The sequence below is a fragment of the Fusarium phalaenopsidis genome (assembly GCF_050370095.1).
Source record: "Fusarium phalaenopsidis strain FUZ10S chromosome Unknown contig_32376, whole genome shotgun sequence".
NCBI lineage: Eukaryota > Fungi > Ascomycota > Sordariomycetes > Hypocreales > Nectriaceae > Fusarium > Fusarium phalaenopsidis.
Window position 1 is genome coordinate 401,124 of NW_028145382.1, and position 23,456 is coordinate 424,579.

A 23,456-nucleotide genomic window follows, 5' to 3' on the forward strand; every position below is an offset into this window, starting at 1 on the left:
CTTTTGATCTTTTGTTCTGTCACTCCTTCACTAATCGAAACAATGGCAGCCTCTGAGAAGGTTGAGCATGGGCAATCCACCCAAGACGCCTCCCTTGTAATACCTCAGGGTACTTCCACCGACGATGCGCCCCCTTCTAAAGAGCCGTCGGGCTTCAAAAGTTTCCTGGTTAGTATGACCCTTCAACAATGTTTAGCGTATGGTTTGCTGATCTCGACTGCGACGCCAGAGAGTCTTTCAATACGGTTCCCCGACGATATATCTTCTACAATCGATCGCAATAATCGCAGCCATCGCATCTGGTGTCGGTCTGGCCATGGTCAATGTCGTCATGGGGCGATTCATCACTCTTCTCGGCGATGTCTCGGTTTCGGGCACATCTAATGGATTCGTAGATACCGTCAGCACCACAGCGTGAGTTGGTCCTAGACTTCCCACACTTCCAGGAAAGAAACAACCTAACAAATATGGATAGGTTGTACTTTGTCTACATCGGCATTGTGCGGTTCGTGTGCACGTATCTCTATTCTTCCCTGATGACCTACAACGCCTACCATTTCGTGAGGAATATTCAACGGACCTATCTACGAGCCGCTTTCAGCCAGGAGATTGGTTTTTACGACACTGGGTCTTCTGGTACCAATTCTGCTGGGTCAGTCTCCATGCAGGCCACCACCAACGGCAAGCTCATCCAGAGTGGCATCGCAGAGAAGCTGGGCCTCTTCATTCAGGCAATTTCGACGTTTGTGGCTGCTTTTATCATTGCCTTTATCAGCCAATGGAAGCTCACGTTCATCATCATCTGCATCGTCCCTACCATCCTCATCGTCGTTGGCGGTGTCTCCATTTTCGACGCTTTCATCAACAACGACCTCTTTCGACTGTACGGCCAAGCGGGAAGTTATGCTGAGAATGTGCTTGGCGCTACACGCACCATCCACGCTTTCAGCTTACGGGATAGGGTTGTCGGCAAGTATTACTCCTTTCTACAGGAAGCATACAACCGAGGCATGAAGAAGAACAAGCTTTACGGCGTCATGTTTGGCGGGCAATATTTTGTCATCTATGCCGGGATGGGTCTTGCGTTCTGGCAAGGCTTCGCTATGATGGATAGGGGCGAGGTTCAGGACTTGGGTACAGTGTTCACGTAAGACAGTCCCTTGCACACCTGTGATTCTCATCTAATGCATTTTCTAGGGTCTTGCTCTCGGTCGTTATCGCAGCAACAACCATGATGTCCCTAGCGCCTCACACTATTGCTTTTAGCCGTGCAGCTACTGCGTCCGTTGAGCTCTTCAAGCTGATTGATAGAGAATCCGAAATTAATGCCTTTGACGATTCGGGGGTGAAGCCGGAACAAATCACAGGGACCATCACCATGGATGATGTGTCTTTCTGCTACCCTACGCGCCCGGGGGTAACGGTTTTGGACAAGTTCTGCTTGACAGTTCCGGCGGGCAAGGTTACGGCTCTTGTGGTAAATGATTGCTCCCCAGCTCATACATGCCAGATGAACACATTCTCACAACGTCAAGGGACCCAGCGGCTCAGGGAAAAGTACCATCATCGGTATACTTGAGCGATGGTACAGCACATCCGCCGGAAGTGTCAAGTTGGACGGTCGAGAACTCAAGGACGTGAATCTGAGATGGCTTCGCACCAATGTCCGTCTCGTGCAACAGGTGAGGTTTCTCAGTCGTCTAGGGAATGGCGAAATCAGTGGCTAACCTCGACATTTTTAGGAACCTGTCCTCTTCAACGGTACTGTTTTTGACAACATCTCCAACGGTTTAGTCGGCACCCAGTGGGAATTCGACACACGGGAAAGGCAAATGGAGCGAGTTCAACAAGCGGCCAAGCTCGCATTCGCACACGACTTTATCGTCGACCTCCCCGGCGGCTATGATGCTCGAATCGGAGAACACGGAGGCCTCTTGTCAGGCGGTCAGAAACAGAGGATTGCGATTGCGCGAAGTATCATTTCCGAACCAAAGGTTCTTCTTCTTGATGAGGCTACTAGCGCTCTCGATCCCCACGCCGAAGGTATCGTGCAGCAGGCTTTGGATCGCGCAGCACGAGATCGCACCACCATCGTCATTGCACATAAGCTTGCCACAATTCGCAACGCAGATAACATCGTGGTTCTCTCACAGGGGAAAATCGCCGAACAAGGGCGACATGAGGAGCTACTTGCCATTGACGGGGTGTATGCCAACTTGGTCAAGGCCCAAGACTTGGCTCCAGTTGATGGCAAGGAAGAAGTCCTCGGCAGCTCCTCTGATGATGATGAATCGACAGAGGTGGTGCTGGAACCCAGCAGGACCCTCAAGAAGCTGCAAACTGCCGAGGCAGAGAGGCTCTTGCTCCTGAGAGATCGAGAAGACTACGAAAAGAGCCCCAAGAGCGGACTCATCCGAAATATCGCTAGGCTTGTGAGGTCGACCCCACAGCTGGTGCCTTGGTACATACTGTCACTCTGCACATGCATCGCAGGAGGTATGATGACTGTGTTCTGTCCCTAGAACTAAGAGTTTGTTGCTAACGGGATCTTAATTAGGCGCCGTTTATCCTGGCCAGACCCTTCTCATGGGTAGAATCGTGAACCTCCTGGGGTCTGATGACGTGACGAAGGAAGCCAACTTCATCTCTCTCATGTTTTTCGTTTTGGCTATTGGTTGCCTTGCCGTGTACTTCGCCATGGGATGGACAACCAATATTGTTGCGCAGGTGAGTTGCCTTCAGTCTCTGAAGCCCAGTACAGTCCCTTTGTTAACCTCTTTCCAACACCCAGACGCTCAACACCGAGGTACGAAAAGACATGCTCGAAGGGTTTCTTCGACAAGATCTCCGTTTCTTCGACCGCCCCGAGAACACGGTCGGTGCCTTGAACAGCCGTCTCGATGCGCATCCGCAGTCCATCTTGGAGCTGATGGGGATCAACATATCCTTTGTTCTGGTCTCGGCCATCAGCGTGTTGGCCTGCAGCATTCTGTCCTTGATTGTGGCCTGGAAGGTCGGCATCGTCGGTGTCTTTGCCGGAGTTCCGCCACTCGTCTTTGCAGGATGGGCCAGAATCCGGCTGGAAACTAAGATGGACGGAAAGATGAACACGGCCTTTTCTCAAAGCGCCTCCATCGCGTCCGAGACCATCATGGCCATAAGGACCGTCTCTTCTTTGGCAATCGAGGGTAAAATCCTTGAGCGGTACACTGATGAGCTCGATGGTGCCATCCGTAGCTGCACATCATTCCTGTTCCACATGATGGTTTGGTTTTCCCTCACGCAATGCATGGAGCACTTTGTGCTTGCACTCGGATTCTGGTGAGTTTGAACCCCCAAGCCACCGGTATCAGCTGTTGGATTTCCGGCTTTTGCATTAGCTAACTGAGTCAGGTGGGGATCTAAGCTCGTGAATGATGGCGAGATCAATTTTTACCAGTTCATGGTTGCGTTTATGGGCGTCTTCTTTTCTGCCTCGGCGGCAGGTACCATGTTCAGTTTTGCAAGCAGTAAGTATTCCAGCCTTGGTCAAGTTATAATCACGCTAATGACTCTTCTTCAGGTTTCACCAAGGCGAACGAGGCCGTGAACTACTACTTCTGGCTTTCGGGGCTGCAGCCAACAGTCGACGAACGACAGAATCCAGACAAGGAGCCTGCTAATGCTTGCTCGACCTATGGCTTGGACAATGTTCAGTTCTCCTATCCTCTGGCTCCGGACAATAGAGTTTTGAAAGGGGTGTCAATGACGGCAAGTCTTTCTTTTACACGACGCCAAGCTCAACTTTCAGCCTGTACTGTTACTTACATGACACACAGATCGAACGCGGCGAGTTCGTGGCCTTTGTGGGCGCGTCCGGCTGCGGGAAAAGCACAATGATTTCCCTCCTAGAACGCTTCTATGACCCGACGAGCGGAACCATCAATATCGACTCAACTCCGCTGACCGAAATCAACCCCGTCTCCTATCGTCAACATGTTTCCCTCGTCCAGCAGGAGCCGGCCCTCTTCCCCGGCTCTATCCGCGACAACATCTCACAAGGCGCACCATCAAGTACGGTCTCAGATGCAGATATTGAGGAAGCGTGTCGCGCCGCCAACGCATGGGACTTTATCTCATCGCTACCAGAGGGACTGAACACTCCTTGTGGCACGAGAGGAAGTCAGCTTTCCGGAGGTCAAAGACAGCGTATCGCAATTGCCAGGGCATTGATCCGGAAACCCCATGTTATTCTGCTAGATGAAGCAACAAGCGCCCTGGATACCGAGTCGGAACGTGTCGTCCAGGCAGCTCTGATGGAGGCTGCAACTGGGGATAGGATCACTATCGCCGTTGCACACCGTCTGTCGACTGTCCGGCAGGCGACGCGGATCTACGTCTTCTATAACGGAAGGGTTTCCGAGGTAGGATCGCACGAGGAGCTTATTCGACAGAATGGGCTGTACGCCAAGATGTGCGAAGCCCAAAAGTTGGATCGTGGGGTATAGAGCGTAAACATAGAGGCGGACAAGCAGCAAGAAACAGGGGATTTGTTATTACAATTAGTCTATAGACTTTCCTTTCTCAAGCATTTATTTTTATTAATTATTTTACCATTAAGTGGCCATTGCACTCAGTAGCAATAATGTCATCAGAACTCAGTGCCGTGAATCACCGTTAGTGACCAGGAGGTATCCTTCGTGTACCTAGTGAGTGGATCTACTGGCTCTGGGTAGAGAAGCTGTCGGGTGTTGTGGGCAGTCTGCGGCGACAGCGACGTTTCCGATAACCACACGACTTCGTCGGGCCGTACTGGGGGCATGCGACGCCTGGTTGATGGAGTCATACACAGCTGGGGTAAGAAGTAGTTGGGGTAGAAAGCACGCGGGGCTAACGTTTGATTTATAATAATTCTGATTATAGTGATTTGTAAACTGACCGTACCTAGGTAGGTATGGGTCTTAGTAGCCGAACTCGGCATCTCAACTCAGGTCCCATAAACAACATCGTCAAGATGTCAAACATATCAATTGTAACTTCTTATGCCCCCGACGTGTTATTGATAATATTTGATCGAGCGAATGTGTTCATCTCTTTTCAGGACAGGTATCTTGTATCATTGAACCAGCAACCATGGGCGTCTCGGAAACTTTACAATGGCAAACACATCAGGATGGCCTGGAAAACCTCGTGTTAGCCGGAGCTCCCATCTCTTCTCTTCGAGAAGGGGAAGTCCTTGTGGAAATCAGAGCCGTGTCGCTCAACTATCGCGATCTTGAAGGTCTGGTAAACTTCTGACATAACCCGAAAATAACTAACGCACTTGTCAGTTGCCCATGGGCTGTATAGTCATCACAAGGCTATTGCTTCTGGTCAGCCAGATGCGCTGGTCCCTTGTTCCGATATGTGCGGTGTCGTTGTTGCGGTTGGCGAAAGAGTCGCATGGAATGTAGGTGACCGTGTCGTTTCAACGTGGAACCAGGGACACTTTACCGGAAGCATCAACCCCGATATCATGAAGACGGGTCTCGGCCTGCCACTGGACGGAGTTTTACAGACCCATGGAATCTTCCCGGCAGATACTCTTCTAATGGCGCCGAAGTACATGTCAGATGAAGAGGCGTCATGCTTGACGATTGCCGCTGTCACAGCTTGGATGGCAATCAATCAGTTCCGACCTCTTGGCCAACCGGGAGGAAAAGGGGAGATTGTTCTTCTCCAGGGCACAGGTGGAGTGAGCATCAGCGGCTTGCAGATCGCACATGCAGCGGGTGCTACCAGTGAGCATTACTCCTTGAGAGCCTCTTGTATGCTGACAGCAGTACAGCGATAATCACATCATCTTCGGACTCCAAGCTGGCACATGCAAAGGCTCTCGGGGCCGATCACGTCATCAACTACAGAGATGTACCCAGCTGGGACGAAGAGGTGATGCGAATCACGACCGATCACGGAGCCGACATCATTTTCGAGACTGGTGGTGCCAAGACTGTCCGAAGGTCCTTCAACTCTGTCGCATACGGCGGCATGATTGCATGCATTGGCTATATTTCTGGGAAACAAGATGACGCTGACGACAGAACCAACATCAACGTTCTTGCACTGTCGCGGACCGTCACTCTCAAAGGGATCATTAATGGGCCAAAGGATCGCTTTGAAGAAATGCTCCGATTTTATGAACAGCATGAGATTCATCCTGTTATCGATCGTGTCTTCCGTTTCGAGGAGGGTAGAGATGCCTTTACATATCTTGAGGGAGGCTCCCATTTTGGCAAGGTTGTTATTAAGGTGACGAGCTAGATCGATACTTGCAATGATACCGTCCTCTATTCATTACTGTGAGCTTTGGAATTGGTTCCCAGCGTCTTCCTTTGGAGGCGTCTGTCATCAGTAATTAACAACAAACGGTGAATGGGCAATAATACATTTTATTATCTTCAGTCACGGGTCTGCGAGAGACCGTCGGCCACAACGGCAAAAGATACAGTCATTAATACACGACGGTATCAAGACGCAATACCGTAAAACACCGCAACACACTCGCTGTACACTACCCCTGACTCCGACCGGCCTCTTGACGTTCTTTTCATTCTTGCCGATGATCATACGGATCTAGCCGGGTTGTAACGTGATTGGTAATACTAGGTACATGTTGCAGATCTTACGAGCACGGTTTGTCGGTCAGAACATAGAGCATGGAAAGAGAGGATTCTCCTTGGTCTCGAGTGGAACAATTGGCCGAAGAGATCTTTATGAGGGCGTGACTCCAGCTACAGTAGAGCTGAAGATTGGCGGAAAGTGACTGTGTCCCCTGCTTGAAAGTTCCAGATAGGACGACTGACTTATCCTAACAGCTAGACGTACCAAGCGTACAATTCAAGCGCCATTGGATGGGTGCCAGTCAATCCTCCCAGCCACCTTCTCCAAGGTGTTAACGAAGAAGTTGACCTGATTCTTGACAACCTGCGCAAGACCCGCAGAGGCCATAGATAACCGAATGTCATTAAGATTATAGGCTATTAGGAGCTGTTACAGCCGATTACGAGTGCGTTTGTGATCTATTATCTGCTTTGTAATCTGCCTTTGTGTCTTGGATTTTTAGACCTTTTACGTAGTCATCTACAGTATCCTAAGTTGCCCCCGTAGCATCGCGAGCAAGTAGCCTACTTCTCAGGGGAAAGATGGTGCTGTCTTAGCTACAGTACCTCTCCTGTACCTGGTTTGTTGAACCTGGAGTCTAATTGCCGACCGAGCTAAGGCCCAACAAGCCGACTAATAAAGCCACTGCGACCGCTGTGGACAGCGTCTGTCGATGGACCCTGCATCAGCTCAGCTAGCACAGCACCCCCCTAGAAGGCGGACACACAGCGTCCACCCAAAATGTCAGTGCTTGTCACTACAGTCTCCAAGTACGTACAGTTTGTTAGCTCACCCCGTCTTTGGCTCAACTCCACCCCTGTTGCACCCCTGACTATGATACTGTCCGAAGGGACAACCCCGTCCGTAAGGGAGATGTAGAACGATTACTATCCAAGATCAACGTCAAGATACAGTCTGAAGACTCTGACGACTTTTGCTCCCTGCTGGCTGCGATCCACGACTGCGCCACCGACATTCTGTCACAGCCCGATTACCAACCTTTGCCAGACCTCCATCGATTTCCACGCGAGGACGTAAGGCGCACGCCGCCGGAGCACAATGTCTTTGGTCATGCTTGGGCGCATCAGTTTATGATCAGAGGTTCCCAAGGAACTCTCAAGGGTAAGTCGGTATGCCTAAAGGACAATATCGCCGTTGCCGGCGTGCCAATGTTGTTCGGCACATCTGCAATTCCGCCCTGGACACCTACTACGGATGCTGTCTGTGTTACCCGAGCCCTTGAGCAGGGAGCAGATATTGTCGGCACTACTATCTGTGAGAACTTTTGCCACTCCACCTCGTCGTATACAAGTGGCCAGGGGATTGTTCATAATCCTCGCGCTGGGGGATATTCGGCAGGTGGGAGCACCTCTGGAGCAGCTGCCCTGGTGGCTGGGGGTCTCGTGGATATGGCCATCGGGGCAGATCAAGGCGGAAGCATCAGAGTTCCCGCGGCGCTGTGTGGTTGTAGGTGTTTCTGCAGTCTGATGAATTGGTCAAATTGCTAACCTTCTCCTAGGCGTTGGCTTCAAGCCTACGCACGGAATGGTGCCGTACACGGGAATCCTCAGCGGCGATGCTATTTCCGACCACGCAGGGCCCATGACACAAACCGTCCAAGACGCTGCTCTTCTGATGGATGCTATCAGTGGCTACGATGGAATCGACGATCGATCCCTGGGCGCCAGCCCGCCTGGGCAATACGCTTTCGCGGATTCACTCCGGGGCTTGCTTCGCATCCCAAGGCCCTTCGAGGGTTACAAAATCGGCCTCATTATCGAGTCTTTGGAGCACAGCTTATTAGAACCAGCAGTCAAAGCAATCGTGTTAGAGGCTGCCACGAGGTTCGAAATTCTTGGGGCAAAGGTCCATCGAGTCTCAATTCCCGAACATCTCGAGGGTCACAAGCTCTGGTCTATTCAGCAGCGCATCGCGAGCTGCAACAATATCCTTGGACATCAACATGGGAGACATGGTCTTTATCTTGATGAGTTCGACTCAGGCAGGCTTCCTTGGACCCAAAATGCGTTTGGCAACCTCTTCCCATCGACTCAGAACGTCATAATTAATGGCTTATATCTCAATGAGAAGTTTCCTGGTCTCTACGGAAAGACAATGAATCTGATTCGGAAACTACGAGACCGATACGAGAGTGCTTTACGGGAGTTTGATGTTCTCATTACGCCTACCACGCCGAAGGTTGCACCGAAGCACGGCAAGCAGGGACGTCCGCTGGAGTCTCTTGAGCCGAGTATTGGCATGACTATCAATACTTGCGGTTTCAATGTTACCGGTCACCCTGCTCTCGCCATCCCCGTGGGCCTGGTTCCCCCACCCGTAGTCGATGGGGGTGTGCATCTACCTGTGAGTATGCAGATTGTGGGGCCCCTCAAGGGAGATGAAATGGTGCTCAAGGTTGGTCATGCGTGGGAATCGCGGTTTAAGTGGCAGCACACTGTGTATGCGGAACAGGTTAAGCTGCTATAAGACTTGGCATTGTTGCTAGTGCTTGAGATGAAGATGTTTTGTTTCCTTGAACGTATCTCCCCTGGTAGTAAACTCGGTGTCTGTGATCGCTATGTCTGGATAACTGGGCTTGTCGGTGGGAATTCCTTTGTGATTTCCTTGATTAGGCGTGCAGGCGAAGCAGTGGAATGAACAAGAAGCCAGTGATCCGCGAAGGTGTCAATGCACCGGTAACGGCAATTATCTCGATTGAGTTCTAGGTCTTTAGTAGCCGAACTCTCGGCTACTTGGTCAAAGGGCTGGAAGAAGCGGCGAGAATTCGGCTACAAATGTTCTTAGTCAAGCCTTAAGAAGCCGACTCAACCTTTCCTGGAACGAGTCAGACCGTGGTCCCAGTCAAGCTTTACGGTGTGGATCGCCAGATCCACTAGGTTTCTCCCAGAGTGTGAGCACCACAGGCTTTGTTTGGGGTCATGGGTAGTGTCGATTTGTCAATAGGAGGAAAAAGAGAGAGAAAATTGGAGTAGTATCGACGAGAACAAGTAGTGGCGGAGACCATGAAACCGTACAAATAACTCCCCAGATGAGAGTGAAGATGTTGTATCTTTCTTATCTTGCCATTCTTTAGCAACTTCTTCGTTTAGACAGCACAACCAAGACGTTCCAACCCCTCACAATGCCAACCACTTCGAAGCTGTTCCAGCCAATCTCACTGGGCAACCTGCGGTTACAGCACCGGATCGTTATGGCCCCTCTGACTCGATTTCGGGCAGACGAGCATCAAGTTCCGCTTCCGCAATGCCTCGAGTACTACACCCAGAGGGCTAGTTCCCCTGGCACTCTGATCATCGCTGAGGCAACTTCGATCTCTCCGCGCCACTCTGCAGGGCCGCACGCTCCCGGTATATGGTCACAAGCCCAGATCGACGGCTGGAGCAAGATCACCGAACAGGTCCATGCTAAGGGATGCTTCATGTACTGCCAGATCTTCGCTCCTGGTCGGGCTGTCCGTAAGGACGGCTACCCTCTTTACAGCTCAAGTGCCGTGCGCATGACCGATGGCGATTCAGACGCCGTTCCTCAAGAGATGACTGAGTCGGAAATCTGGGACTGCATCTCTGACTTCAAAGCTGCCGCCCAGAACGCCGTCAAGGCCGGTTTTGATGGTGTAGAGCTACACGGAGCGAATGGTTACCTCATCGACCAATTCAGCCAGAACACGTGCAATATCCGAACCGATCGCTGGGGAGGCTCTGTTGAGAACAGGGCGAGGTTCGTGCTCGAGGCTACAAAAGCCGTGGTTGACGCCATCGGGCCACACCGTGTTGCTGTCAGACTGAGCCCCTGGAGTACATTCCAATCCATGAAGATGGACGTCGATTTGGCGACTCGACAATTTTCCCACATCGTGCAGGGACTCAAAGACCTGCGACTCTCTTATCTTCACCTAATCGAATCTCGGGTCGTCAACAACATGGACTGCGAAAAGAAGGAGGGTCTGGAGTTTGCCTTTGACATATGGGATAACCAGTCACCTATCTTGGTCGCTGGCGGATTCACCAGTGAGTCTGCCAAAAAGGCGTTGGACGAAGAATATGTACACCATGATACCCTGGTGGTGTTTGGAAGATATTTCGTCTCCACGCCCGACTTGGTTTTCAGGCTCCGGGAGGGGATTGACGTGAACCAATATGACCGTTCAACCTTTTACACGCCTGTAGAAACCAAGGGGTACACCGACTATCCCTTCAGCGAAGAATTCTTGGATCGGTCCTCAGCATAGCCGGAGGCATTGAAGCCCGGAAGCGGGCACGTGGGATATGGAGAGCTCGGAGCTATTCGATAGATAGCAGGGTGTATTACAAATGCCGATTTTTCGTAACTTGACCGAAAAGGCGGCCGAGTCGCCGAGGTCGGCTCGCTGGAAGGGAGAGGGAGGGATGACCCATCGTGTAGATAGGCCCAGGCTCCCCTTCGGATAGAGATGAATCAAGATCTCTACGTAACCTGAAGTCCATCCAGGAACAGAGTCCGTGTCAATGGAGTTCCCCGATGTTGCTGTCGTCACTGGTGCTGGTGCTGGTGGCCCCGGTAGGTTAGCGCCCATGAAAGCAGCCTGAATAGACGCCTATCTAACGCAATAGTTGGCCAAAGCCTTCGCCAAAGCAGGATGCAGTCGTCGCCATCGCAATGACCGAAGTGGCAGAAAAGAGGAGCCAGTCGCTCCAACAAGAGCTCCTCAAGACGCCACTGAAGAGCTTCGGTGTTCCTGACGAGATTACAGACTCGGTTCTCTTCCTTTGCTCAAGCAAAGCCACTTTGCACGCTTTGGTTGTAGATGGCGGATACACCCAAATATAGGCCATGGACAGACGGATTGATAAATATCTCAGAACCATTGATAGATGTTGACAAGGCCCGATCAACGTGATAGAGGTGGAAAGCTATTCTGGATGAAGGTGAACCGATAAATAGCTATACTTCTACTGGTATGGAAACGATGGAGAGAACACAGAAGATATATGCTACCAACATTGGACTTAATTGACAAACTCTAGGCAAATGACGGCAGGAGAGGCATGATGGATGGGATCATTGTGCCCCCTCTTCCCCATCATGGTTAAGTCGAGTTGCTGTTATCTGCACAAGAAAAGGCGCCACCGATAAGCCCGTCCTTATAAGCATTAATGATGTTCTGCACCACTCCATAGGTGCCTCCAACCGTCAGGAAAGCAGCCAGGACCAGCAAGAATATGTTGAACCAATAGAAAGACATCTGCCACAGCATCCCCTTGCGGTATGCTCCATGGTCGTAGAGCCATAGCCAAGCAGGCAGGCCGAGGGCCAAAGGTGCGAAGCCAAGACTTCCGGCGAGGGCGAGCAGGTAGTTGAAAATCGGGATACCGGCAGCCAGGACGCAGGCGATGATGGTCATGGAGCCAGTGCAGCCAAGCCAAACTGACCAGTGGACAATCGAGTTCTTCTGTAGATGGACTGATTTCCGAAGAAGTCTGACAAAGAGGTGCTTTGCCCCAACGTGGACGTAGAGGCACGATGTAACGAGCAGACCGATCAAGCCAATGCCATATGAGACCTTCTTGAGGGTTGGGCCAGCGCTTCCGAGTGAAGGGGAGGCCACCCACTGGCCGCACCAACGATAGACAACAAGGGAAAAGGTAAGGTATGAAGCCGTCACAATGCTCATACACAGATATACTGCCTTGCTATAGTCCTTTGGTTTCTTCATTTCTGAGATGACAGGCAAGAAAGCCGACGTGCCAGCCCCAGAGCAGAAGATGGTGGCCAAGGACGTAATACTGTTGATAAAGGTAGGGTGGTTGATGATATAGTAGCCAAATTCATAGTCGCCGGTCTGGGGGGCTGCAGTCGGTCGATCTCGAGTAGTAACTCCGACCCTGGACAAGTGATTAGCTAGGACGGCAGTGTCTCTCGAACAGAATGCTTACACGACGATGAAGACGGCGATAAAGATAGACAAGAAGCCCACCCAGGTTAGCCAGGCAATCTTCTCAAACTTCCGAACGCTGGCGAGGAAAAAGATGGCGACGGCGGCGACCAGTAGGAACCAGTTGGTACACAACGCGTGTGTCGACAAGGCGTTGAGTGCAACAGATGAGCCGAGGACACCGCTAGCGGCACAGACAGCATAGACAGCAAGGAAGAGAGCACCGGTGAACTCTTTGAGCCACAGGCCGCCTACAACATTGGCCATATCGGCAATGGAGTGACATCCAGCATGGTTGTGGCGGAAGTTGCCCTGGACGATGGCACAATAGGTGTTGAGGGCCTGCCAGCCGAGCACGTTGAGAGCACCAGGGAGCGCCCCTAGCTGGTACATGGCCGAAGGGATCCCCATCACTCCGGTCGCGAAGATGACTGAGGGCAAGTTAGCATGTCGGATTGGCAATCCAGAGGGGCAAACATACCCTTGAGGAATATGACAGATGCATGCACCCAGCTAACGGTACGGAAATCGACTTCGCCCTCGCCCTTCTTGAAAATCTCAAAGAACTCTTCTCCCTCTTCCAGTTTGATGGCCTCGAAGCTTCTGCTCCGGCGAGCCGGTGTGATAGCATCGTCAGACTTTTCGGCGTTGGCAGCCATGGCTTAGGAAAGCTTGGGAGTTGGTGAGACTAAATTGAGGACTCGAAGAAGTGTTTGATAGGGGCCGTGACAATTATTAAACGAGTATGAAGAGCGAATGATGGCTAGATGGAAGGAAGGAAGTCATTGGTACCACCGAGAGCGACTGGCTATTTATCTATCAACCTCTGCCCATGAAGGGCCTGTTGACACTCAACCCCCGCAAACCAAGCAACTTGGGGCATAGGCCAGTGGCTTGTGTCATGTAACATGGGTCCGTGTATTCCCCAGAATCAAGATAAGACGTTCCCACAGCGCTAGTGCCAAGATCCGGGGAGATGGAACAGGAAGTGGCCACTTGGAGCTGAGAAGGGTTGGGGTCGTATGTCCTCAACTCGAGGCCAGCTGATTGGTGAGCCGCTTGCTACCAAGAAGATAAGCCTCAAGTCTCACGCCAGGTCCGGAGGCGCTCTATTGGGCTTTGTGTATCATACAAACAAATTGCCGACTCGACTGGTAAGAAGCCGACTGCTCACCTTCTTATACCCAAGTAAACACCCGGGGCGTGAGCGAGCTGACCACGCTAGGCTGATCGCATGATACCAGACGGCAGGGGGGGCTTGTGCTAGCTAGCCATCTCCTCGTGAAGGCGCATCTAGAGGCACCCGGCTAGGGACAAGCGGCTCAAAAGACGACTGGGAACGGCGTTGACTCGGCCACCGTGGGAAGATCAACTGCTAGACATCAAGCTACAAAAGAGCAGTGATATGGCCAATGAGGCGTGGGCAATAAGGGAAACCTGCTGGATGCAACGGTAAGACCAGCGAAGTGTAGAAATTTCCTGTGAAGGGCGACTCCTCCGATCAAGGATTTCACTCCCTGGGCACTGGACAATAAGGTCTGATTTGTTGAGCCTGGGAGTGGGCCTAGTGTCCGTGATACAGCTTTGATGGAACTACGAATAGATATATTTGTTTTGTTTTATCAAGGAAATGACATGGCTAAGTCACTGCAACATGAATTCAACGTACGCCGCCTTCACTCTCCTCTGGCGGACCCAACTGGCCATAACCCACGTTCGAGAGTCCAGATAACGGACCAGTGGACATTACATCAGTCTCGAGTGCAGTCCTTGATCTAAAAACTGCCAGTGGGGATGATAAGGACTCTACTTCAGCTCGGCTCCGGAGATCCGTCACAGTACGACCAACAGCCGCTCTCCTCAACCTCTGCGGACCCAAAGTCGCCCCTCTATCGGTTGGTTTGGCCATGCTTACGTACCAAAGAAATGTCATGGCCATATCCCAGCTTGGCGGTTTTAAGCATACTCAACATGTGCATCGAATGGCATAACCTGCGTACTTTAACTCCCAGCTAGTTGCGCGAGGTATCAAGATGAAATTTGTACGGTGAGTCCGGGAACCCGCGGAATCCGTGTACCTGCTGCTGAGCGCGTGCCATGGTGAAATGGGAAACAGGGGATAATCTCCTGGGCCATCGCCCCCCTCACATTCATCGAAGCTCGCGGCTAATTCACAGGTCTTTGCGTCTGCTCATGCAATGTCCTAGTCTCTTTTGCCATTGCCGCCTCTGCCATTGATTACGCACTTGATCTCATCGAAGACCGGAAAAGCTCAGCTGTATAGATCACGGTTATAGTGTGCCTTCACTACTTAACGGACCTTTAACTGTTCCTCGTCAGGGTCAGCCAAGTGTCCCTCCACAAATGCCAAGGCCTCACGGGGTTTTGATGCTCCGCACTGTACTTGGTGGCGAGGGGCACATTGCTCACTGTCCTGTTACATTGGTTCTTGATCTTTAATAATACCATGGTGCCTGTCATCTGGAATAAATACTCGTTCTTGATGCTGAGGCGTAATGGGATAAGTCCAGCTATCCTCCAGGCCAAGCTTGAAACCCCCTTGGCTCGCTTTATACACTTCTTTCCATTTCTAGCATCAATGAAACCCTTACCCCCTTCTTGTTTCCTCAGCTGATATTTCTCGCGAGAGCTCATGTTAGCATGCCCCTTGTCTATTAACGATCAGCACAGAGTACAGAGCAACTCGTATTGTGGCTTGTGGCTCGTCTTGGCACACGTACTTGCGCCCATCCTCGGAGGGCGTTTCACTAGGACACCTAGTCGGCTACGACGACACTCAACGACACTCAGCTCGTCTAGACTCTAGTCTAGATTAACGAATCTACCCCGCGTAATGAGCATGGCACCACCATGGCCAGCCCTACATGTGGGGCATCTGGAGAGGCCCCAGACTGGCAGATCCCTTCCCTGTAACTCGGTTTTCCTCGGCCAGAGATGTCATGCCCGATGCTCCGCCAATCATGGCACACTATTCATAAGCTTCAAGCCCCCTTTTTGGGGTCGAACCTTTGGGGTCGAATCTTTGGGGTCGGACCTTCGGGGTCGAACTTAGTCCACGATGACCTGACCAAGCAACGGTCTGGTTTTCTCGGCAGTACCAAGTCTCCTTCGCCAAAGGTTGTTAGTCACCACCCACCATATCAGCCATTGCTCAATGTCAATTACCAAAACGCAAGGGGCATATAACACCACCTTTTCCCGGCTTCTCTGGGCCACAAAGCCGGTGCCAAAAAACCGACTCACTACCGCCACCATGCCCCAAAGCGAGGTACCCCAAGATGTTGAGCCAGAGCCCAAGGCCAAGCCCACCCGCAAGCCTCGGGCAAAGCGTGCATGCCGAGATTGCAACGCTAAGAGGGTGAGATGCAATGTAGTACAAACCCGTCCCTGCTCCAACTGCGAAGCGGCGGGCGTTGAATGCGAAATATTCATGTCACAGAGAGGGAGGTAAGGATAACTTTATCTTTTGTCCCATCTTGTCGTTGTTCTAAACCATACCAGATACCCCCGCAAGAATAAACAGAGACGTACTTTGAATCAGTCCGCCGTACCAACCCTGGATGCATCGACCGACGCTGCCCGGTTCAACCTAAGAAGCCCCTCGCCGTCGACGGGCTCAGCTCATGCCCCAGCAGTCTTCTTCTTTGGCGAATCAAACTGCCTGACGCTCGTCCCCGAGACTCGTCAAGTTTGTCAGCCCAATGGAACCCCAGACGACGACCAAGCTGGCATCGGGGGAAAGTCTAGGGTGCTGTTCTCCATCGCCGACAGCCCTTGTTCGGCGCCGACAGACGCATCGTCATCCAGGATAGGCATCTGTCGATACCTCAACGACGAGAAGGCTCTGGAATTACCTGTGGTGGCTCAGTGCATGCCGGCGCTGCAGGCATATTTTACCTGGTTTCATCCATGCTTTCCCATCGTTGATAGGCTTGAGTTTAGCAAGAAGCTCGCTGCTTTTGAAGTTCCTCACATCCTGTTTCAAGCAATGCTTTTCATCGGCGTCACCTATTGTGACAGTCAAGCGATCACGTCAATGGGCTTTAAGGATCGTGCGGATGCAAAACTCTCGTTTTATACAAAGGCTAGGCTGCTATTCCATACTGATTGGGAAGAGGATAGAATTACTCTGGTTCAGTCACTCTTTCTCCTTAGCTTCTGGAGGGGGAGACCGTCTGAAGTGCGTGACGTACGTTACTGGCTGGGCGTTGTTATTGGAGTCGCTGGATCCTGTGGCCTCCATCGATCGTAAGTCGGCTGGCGACTTTTGGTCACGTTCACTGACGGACCTTGGTTCCAAGGACGCGACTCACAACAAGAGAACCGCGAGCGGCTGCACTCAGAAGACGGCTCTGGTGGTCAATTTATGTGAGTATGGCCATCTGGCCAAAACCCCAAGGACTCAGCTTAAGCAGGTCAGGTGCGCGAGCGTCAAGCGGCGGCATCTCTGGGGCTTCCTAGCCGAATAAGAGATGATGACTGTGATATCGAGCCACTTTGCGCATCGGATCTCACATCCGATAACGATGAGTCTGGGACTGATTCAAGCCTCGGCTCCCGTACGGCGGAGCACGTAACGTATGCCATCAAGATGGTTGAGCTTGCGAAAATACGTGAGTAGTACACAACCTTGTTTTGCGCCAAGATTCACCAGTCATTGCAGTTGGTGAAGTGATCGATATCCACTTTGCACCTCGGCATTCTGCGCGGTCGAGACAGAATCAAAACGTCGATATTGCTGTAGAGGAGTGGCGGGCAAGCCTTCCCAGGGAGATGAGAAATCAAGAGATGGGCATGAGTGTATCTGTTTGGGAACACCTGCTGCTTCTTGCATACCAGTCTGTCACCTACCTCCTTCATACTAGCAAAGTGCCTCTAACATCCTATAGTCAGATCAAAATCCTCATTCACAGGCACAACTTCATCAAGCCGCGTCGAGAAAGCGATCAGCAAGCTGCTGTGGCGGCTGCTTCTGCCATCAGTAGAATCGCTGAAGACATGCTTGTCCAACGCACTCTACGATATGGGCAAATGCACCTGTCAGTACTCCTCCAGTTATCAATGAATTGTCTGCTCACCATGTTTAAACAGGGTCACTGGCTTATTCTCTGCGCTGTGCATACACACAATCACCATTCAAAGATGCGATCAAATGCGGCTGCGCATTGCGGAACACCAGGCCCAGATGTGTCTTTTAGCACTTCAAGAGATTCAGCAGTACTGGAAGATTAACAACCATATTCTGGATCTCTTTCTCAAGTACCTGGACACTCCTGTAGCTCAAAGTCTCGGCGAACCGCCACGCAAAGCCCACGAGAATGTATGCGACCCAGGCGCTAGTGTCGAGGTTGCGAGCCCAAGGGATTGTGATGAGGAGAGCCTGAAACCACACGGACCAGGTGACTTTGGGGTTCTTGAGGAGCACGAATGTTTCGATTTGGTTTTCGGACCATGGGAAGGAGATTACGGGACGGAAGGGTCGGATATGGAATGGCAGTGGACGGACCAAATACAGGTGGAGGGCCTCGACTTTCTGAACCGATCGCTGTAAGGATATCTACCACAGAGAAATGGATGTTGAGAGCCATCGGAAACGTAGTACCACAGGCTGCTGTCTCTCTGCAGAAATCTGGACTTTCTAGGATGACTAGATCGTGCGCATTGTGGATGCTGTGGAGCTTTGACCTAGGAGACGAGGGAGATGATGATTCTCCTGCAGCTTCCGGATCAACGGCACACCCTCAGACCCCCTCACAAGTTGATAGTGCTCACAACCAGGTCTGGAATATGCGTTGCTGGCCCGAGGAGCCGGTATCTCAATTCTCCAAAATACCTATTCGATGTGTGAGAGTTTTGTGATCTCCTTATGGCTCAAGTTTATGAATCCTGTGCCCACTTTCAGATGCAAAATGACTATCTCCACTATTGCGTAGTCATCTATGATGGAGTCTACATATGATGAACGACATATTCTCAGCACCTAAGAGGCAACAGGCACCTTTCTAATACGCCGGCCTACACTCACTCATGAATTTAGATTACTCTCAAGGGCACGGTATCGCTAGTGTCTTGTAGTTCAGAAGGTCAATTCTCAAAGTAATGTCTACCTAAACATGTCTGCCTACCTTTGCTCCCGCAACTTCAATCCTGCTTCAGCGGGAAGAAGGGCCCCCTTCTCTGGAGGGTTCTTTGCCTTGAAGTCGTCGCACACCTCTTCCATGGTCATGAATTCGACACCTTCAAAGGTTTTGAACCATTCAATTAACCTGAATGATGGTTAGCTTGTGTTGCAGGACCGAAGGTGAAAATGAATTCTTGGGGAGGGGGAACTACCGTTCATGCATGAGTGCGACGTGGGGGCGGCCGGAAACATCAGGATGAATGCTAATGGGGAAGACAAAATCATCGTACTCCCGATAGTAATACTCAAAGTGGTCTTTCCAGATATCCTCAATATCACGCGGGTTGACAAACCCGTGGCTGTTAGGGGCAGACTTGATGAACATCATAGGAGGAAGATCATCAATGTACCAGCTCCCCGGAATCTCAACCAACCCGGTCGGCTTTCCCTTGACGAACGGCTTCATCCAGGTTTCAGCTTTCTTGGAGTAGTCGATCTTGGTATAGGTGTCGCCAATTGTAGGGTAGTAGCATTGGCAATCGTGGTGACCGAGGCTGTGGTCGTACTCAATGCCGTACTCTAGCAGCAGCTGAGTTCCCTCAAAGCTAGTCTCCCACCTTGATCAATGTTAGAGATTGGTCTGCGTTGCGAATTCTTCGGATATAAACTTACCAAGGTGCCACCATGCCACGCGGGGGCTTTCCAGTAAACTCGGTCATCAGCCGGTAACTCTTATCAAGGACGTCTCGCTGCTGCTCGACGCTCATGGCATTGGGGTTCTCATGGGTATAGCCGTGCAGTCCAAATTCATGACCAGCATCTAGAACCATCTTCATGTGTTCCGGGAAGGTCTCAAGAGAATGGCCAGGAACAAACCAAGTGGTCTTGATGTCGTATTTGGCAAACACCTTGAGCATCCGCTCTACACCGACAGTACCGCCAAACCAGCCTGTAGTAGTTCAAAAGATCATGTTAACACTGTGCTGAGCGGTTTTCGAAGGCAGGAACAAAGATTTTGCTGCTCACATACCTCGAGCAATGTCGCCAGCTGAGTCTTGGCCGCCGTAGGAACCGATCCAGCCAGAGATGGCGTCGACATCCACTCCGTAGGTGATGATGGCTCGCTTCTTGCCCATGGTGACTTGTTAACAGTAGTCTGAATGATGATGACAGGGACTAATGAAAGCTTGGAGTCCGGAGGAAACAATAATTCTCTACGTAGGACAACGTGTTGAGTCCCAAGGCGACCGAGGCCTTCATATACATTCCTACTCTATGACCTCGGGAGGGGTCCGTTCCCAGATCTAGAACCCCGTGATAAGGCCAAACCACCTCCACGGGGACGACCCCGCATCTATCAAAGAGTCAGGGCCGTTTGGGGCCTCAAGTTGATGTCATGGAGATTGTTGGTCTGAGTGACGTCTGTGCGAACGTAGACAAGCTCTCAGCTTGTAGCAACATGATTGGCCAAACACAGAGAGTAGCCGACTAGCCTCACCAACCAAATCGGCTATCTCTTCAACGTCGAGTCGGCATTTGGATCGGCCCGCGATCTAACCTCCAAGTCTCCAAGAGCTGGGGGTATCGACTGAAAGTCTCCAAGTACTTTGTGATCTGCTAGAGATAAATTGCATTAGACCAAGGATGTATTCAGTGGTCTCTGTCCAAATACAGAGTCTATACCCTGAAGGGATCGGCTTCGCTGCAGTGTGGAGCTTACTCGTGTTAGGTGCCTCGTGGTCAACGGTGACGTCATTTTCAAGGTCCAGGGTAGCCCGAGAGAAATAAACCCAGCGTCCTGAGGACCTAGATATCATAATAATCTGGCCACAGGAATGACCAGTCGTATACAAAGTATATTATTGAAAGATGATACTGCCTTACTCTTCGCTACGGCGAGTGCCATTTAGGCCGGCCTTGTCGGTTTGCGCTCTACCGCTTCACACAAGTCCCAACATCCAGTTTTAAAAAAGTTACGTACGCTAGCATTTTCTTGCTGCAGGCACAGCTCTGACCCCATAATAGCTTATCTTTATACCACGTGACCTTATCGCTACAGCTACTAATCTTCTCATTTTTAGCCCCACACACCCAAACACTATCTCACGATAGCCTCACTTCCTCACGATTGAAGTGCCCATCACTGCAGAAATTGCAGCGCCATCTATGGGCCCAATAGCAAAATTTAGGCCTCTGCCATTGAAAAGTCTTCTTTTGGCCCATAAATTGCCTAATATTATACATTCAGACAGAGCTGGACAAAGATTTAAACATTTCTGCGTAGTATAAAGCCTCAATGTCTCATCAGAAGGAAATGTTTTAGATTAATGATGAATTAATGTGGAAGCTAGAGATGGTGGACCAGCTGGATTCGCCTTTGACAAAGAGAGGATCAATTTCGAAGTAAACCATCGTCCTCACCCTGGCTGAATGAAGCTAGAGATGCGTATATGGTTTTGCTTCTTCTAGGAAGTACCGCATACTTGTAAATCAGAGGGTGTACAAGTTAGGGGCCCCAGTCCCCGTCCAACTCTCAACCAGCTTCTTGTTATCTCGACGCAAGACCCATTTCATAAGACAGCAGCCAATAATACTGGCCCCGGAAAATGCAATCATAAGTATCATGGCGGTGGTATACCTGGGTGACTCGTGGGGTAAAAAGAAGTAAGGGCTCCAGATGTTTCCGAATTGGCCCGTCAGGTTGATGATCGCGGTAGCACAAGCTCTTTTTTCCGGCGTCTGGCTCGTAGATGATGCAGCCCAACTATAAACAATTGCATTGGCGGCAAAGCATCCCGAGATGTATAGGAATGACGCAAAATAACGGACGGGTAGGTTGAGGACGGAGACTGAGATGATGAAACCGACGATGGCGACTCCCATTGGGGCGCTGATATGCCAGCCGCGCTCACCTCGGACATCGCTCGAGTAAGCGACAGCAAAGGAAACGATTGCCCCGACAAAGTAGGGAGGGCATGTACAAAGGAGAGTGATTGTGCGACTGCCAAGGCCGAAGCCTTTGACAATAGTAGGATAGAAGTTGTTGAAGCCGTAGGCTGTATGGTTGCTGCAGAGAATGAAAGCCTGAGGTGGAAAGGTGTTATTTGGAGTCACGCGGGGAGAAGACGAGACAAGATACTCACAAAGACCCAAACGCGAAAATCCATCGCTGCGGTCCTCAGCCCATGCCATATAGATCTATTAGACTCCTGGTTGGAAACCTGGTCCCGAGCAATTCTCTCCACAGCCAATTGTCGCTCGTCGTCACTGAGCAACCAAGTGGCCGAACCGGACTTGGAAGAGGGAAAGTCTGGCAGGATGAAGACAGCCAGGACACCAACGACGAAAGTAGCGACGCCTTCAAGGAGGAACAGCCATCGCCAGCCACTCAAACCTCGGGCGCCGGACATGCCAGCAAAGATACCCGCAGCCAGCAAGCCGGAGAAGGCAGTTGCCAAGACAAGACCAGAGTATAAGACTGCTGTACGGAGAGCAAGTTCCTTTTTCGTATACCAGCAGGAGAGTAGATAGAAGGCACCAGGGAAGAAAGGTGCTTCGCAAACCCCAAGGAAGAACCGCACCGCAACGAGGCCCTCGAAGTTATGGGTAGCGGCAGTAGCTGCAGAGATGCAGGACCAGGCGCAGATCCAAAATGGCATGAAAAGTGAGGGTCTGACGCGAGTGAGGATCATGTTACTGGGCAGCTGACCAAGCATGTATCTGTTCAAGAAGTCAGCCAGGAGCCGGGTTAGCTCACTGGAAGCGAGTTGCATACCCGACGTTGAGGATGGAAACAGCAATGTTAAACTGATTTCCTTTGAGACCGAGGTCATCCTCGAATGAATCCAACTTGGCTTGTCTTGACACTGCGAGTTAGCTTTTGGCCATCTTGTGCAGTTAAGATGACACCAACGCGATATTGTTTCTGTCCAGGTAGTTGAACAGATACAAAACCCAGACCATAGGCATGAGTGTCATGTCGAGCTTTCGAACAAGGCGTTTCTCTCTAGCCCTCCAGGCGTCGTCGATGGGTGGATATTCAGGCTCGGCCTTGTTATCCACGTTCGCCATGTCGATGTGCTCGATGTTGTCTTCTTTTTGGTCTGGAGACATTGTTTCTTAGGGTGGGTAAACCTTGGAGCAGGATCTTCGAACGATGATGTTTAGGGAGTGAGAACTTGCAGAGATAGGCTGTGGTTTCTGGGAGAGATGAGCTGGTAATGGCACACGCGCAGTTATATAATTTGTAGAGCTAATTGACAATGTTGACATTGATACAGACATTGAATCCATTCCATTCTTTCGAGCAACAGGAAAATCCGGGGTAAGGTCCTCACCCCACAACTTCCCCGGATTCCATCCCCCTTCCCCAGAGCCTGTCCCTGGGTCTTGACTCGGCGCATGTGGAGATTAGAGATGAGAAAAAGCTAATAGTTGGAGAGAAGGGTTTCTCCAAGATGTGACTGGTTCGGTGGGTAACTCACCCTCGGTAAAGATTGTATTTCTGTTGGAGGTGGCGTCAGCATGTTGGAGAGCTAAGCTGCCTTGGGCAAGATTGGCAAGGGCCAAGTGAAGCTTGGTCGCCGAGACATCTCACCGTCTGGTCGCGCTGCAGTCTGTCAGGATGCTAAGTGTGGTCCCTTCTTGGAGAAGTCCGGGGTTGCACAGGACACGGCATCGACGGGACAACTGGCCTGCTCACCGACGTGATGGTCCTATGCGGGCATTGACGCCTGACTGAATGCCTTTAACTCACCATGCTTC

At 51.1% G+C, this 23,456-nt stretch overlaps 7 protein-coding genes across 7 annotated transcripts; 4 read left to right on the forward strand and 3 right to left on the reverse strand.

Moving 5' to 3' along the window:
* Positions 1-42: 42 nt before the first annotated feature.
* LRP88_14746 (ABC transporter ATP-binding protein) lies at positions 43-4,487 on the forward strand (the record flags this gene model as incomplete). The annotated part of the gene is made up of 12 exons (XM_083251081.1): positions 43-168; positions 230-325; positions 396-400; positions 452-1,147; positions 1,198-1,477; positions 1,536-1,682; positions 1,743-2,496; positions 2,558-2,727; positions 2,792-3,321; positions 3,394-3,509; positions 3,563-3,738; positions 3,819-4,487. The coding sequence occupies 12 exons, from the start codon at positions 43-45 to the stop codon at positions 4,485-4,487; spliced, it is 3,765 nt and encodes a 1,254-aa protein (XP_083093116.1).
* Positions 4,488-5,112: 625 nt separating this feature from the next.
* On the forward strand, positions 5,113-6,279 carry LRP88_14747 (zinc-dependent alcohol dehydrogenase family protein; the record flags this gene model as incomplete). The annotated part of the gene is made up of 3 exons (XM_083251082.1): positions 5,113-5,265; positions 5,339-5,759; positions 5,807-6,279. 3 exons carry the CDS (start codon positions 5,113-5,115, stop codon positions 6,277-6,279), a joined length of 1,047 nt encoding a protein of 348 aa, XP_083093117.1.
* A 1,080-nt stretch (positions 6,280-7,359) lies between these two features.
* LRP88_14748 (uncharacterized protein) lies at positions 7,360-9,105 on the forward strand (the record flags this gene model as incomplete). Its single annotated transcript, XM_083251083.1, has 3 exons — positions 7,360-7,397; positions 7,469-8,085; positions 8,138-9,105. 3 exons carry the CDS (start codon positions 7,360-7,362, stop codon positions 9,103-9,105), a joined length of 1,623 nt encoding a protein of 540 aa, XP_083093118.1.
* Positions 9,106-9,760: 655 nt separating this feature from the next.
* LRP88_14749 (alkene reductase) lies at positions 9,761-10,867 on the forward strand (the record flags this gene model as incomplete). Its single annotated transcript, XM_083251084.1, has 1 exon — positions 9,761-10,867. The coding sequence occupies one exon, from the start codon at positions 9,761-9,763 to the stop codon at positions 10,865-10,867; it is 1,107 nt and encodes a 368-aa protein (XP_083093119.1).
* An 837-nt stretch (positions 10,868-11,704) lies between these two features.
* Positions 11,705-13,209, reverse strand: LRP88_14750 (uncharacterized protein; the record flags this gene model as incomplete). Its single annotated transcript, XM_083251085.1, has 3 exons — positions 11,705-12,500; positions 12,552-12,981; positions 13,032-13,209. The coding sequence occupies 3 exons, from the start codon at positions 13,207-13,209 to the stop codon at positions 11,705-11,707; spliced, it is 1,404 nt and encodes a 467-aa protein (XP_083093120.1).
* A 5,483-nt stretch (positions 13,210-18,692) lies between these two features.
* LRP88_14751 (polysaccharide deacetylase family protein) lies at positions 18,693-19,828 on the reverse strand (the record flags this gene model as incomplete). Its single annotated transcript, XM_083251086.1, has 4 exons — positions 18,693-18,837; positions 18,905-19,309; positions 19,365-19,641; positions 19,723-19,828. The coding sequence occupies 4 exons, from the start codon at positions 19,826-19,828 to the stop codon at positions 18,693-18,695; spliced, it is 933 nt and encodes a 310-aa protein (XP_083093121.1).
* A 1,354-nt stretch (positions 19,829-21,182) lies between these two features.
* LRP88_14752 (major facilitator superfamily domain-containing protein) lies at positions 21,183-22,763 on the reverse strand (the record flags this gene model as incomplete). The annotated part of the gene is made up of 4 exons (XM_083251087.1): positions 21,183-21,776; positions 21,836-22,412; positions 22,468-22,551; positions 22,606-22,763. 4 exons carry the CDS (start codon positions 22,761-22,763, stop codon positions 21,183-21,185), a joined length of 1,413 nt encoding a protein of 470 aa, XP_083093122.1.
* Positions 22,764-23,456: the final 693 nt, after the last annotated feature.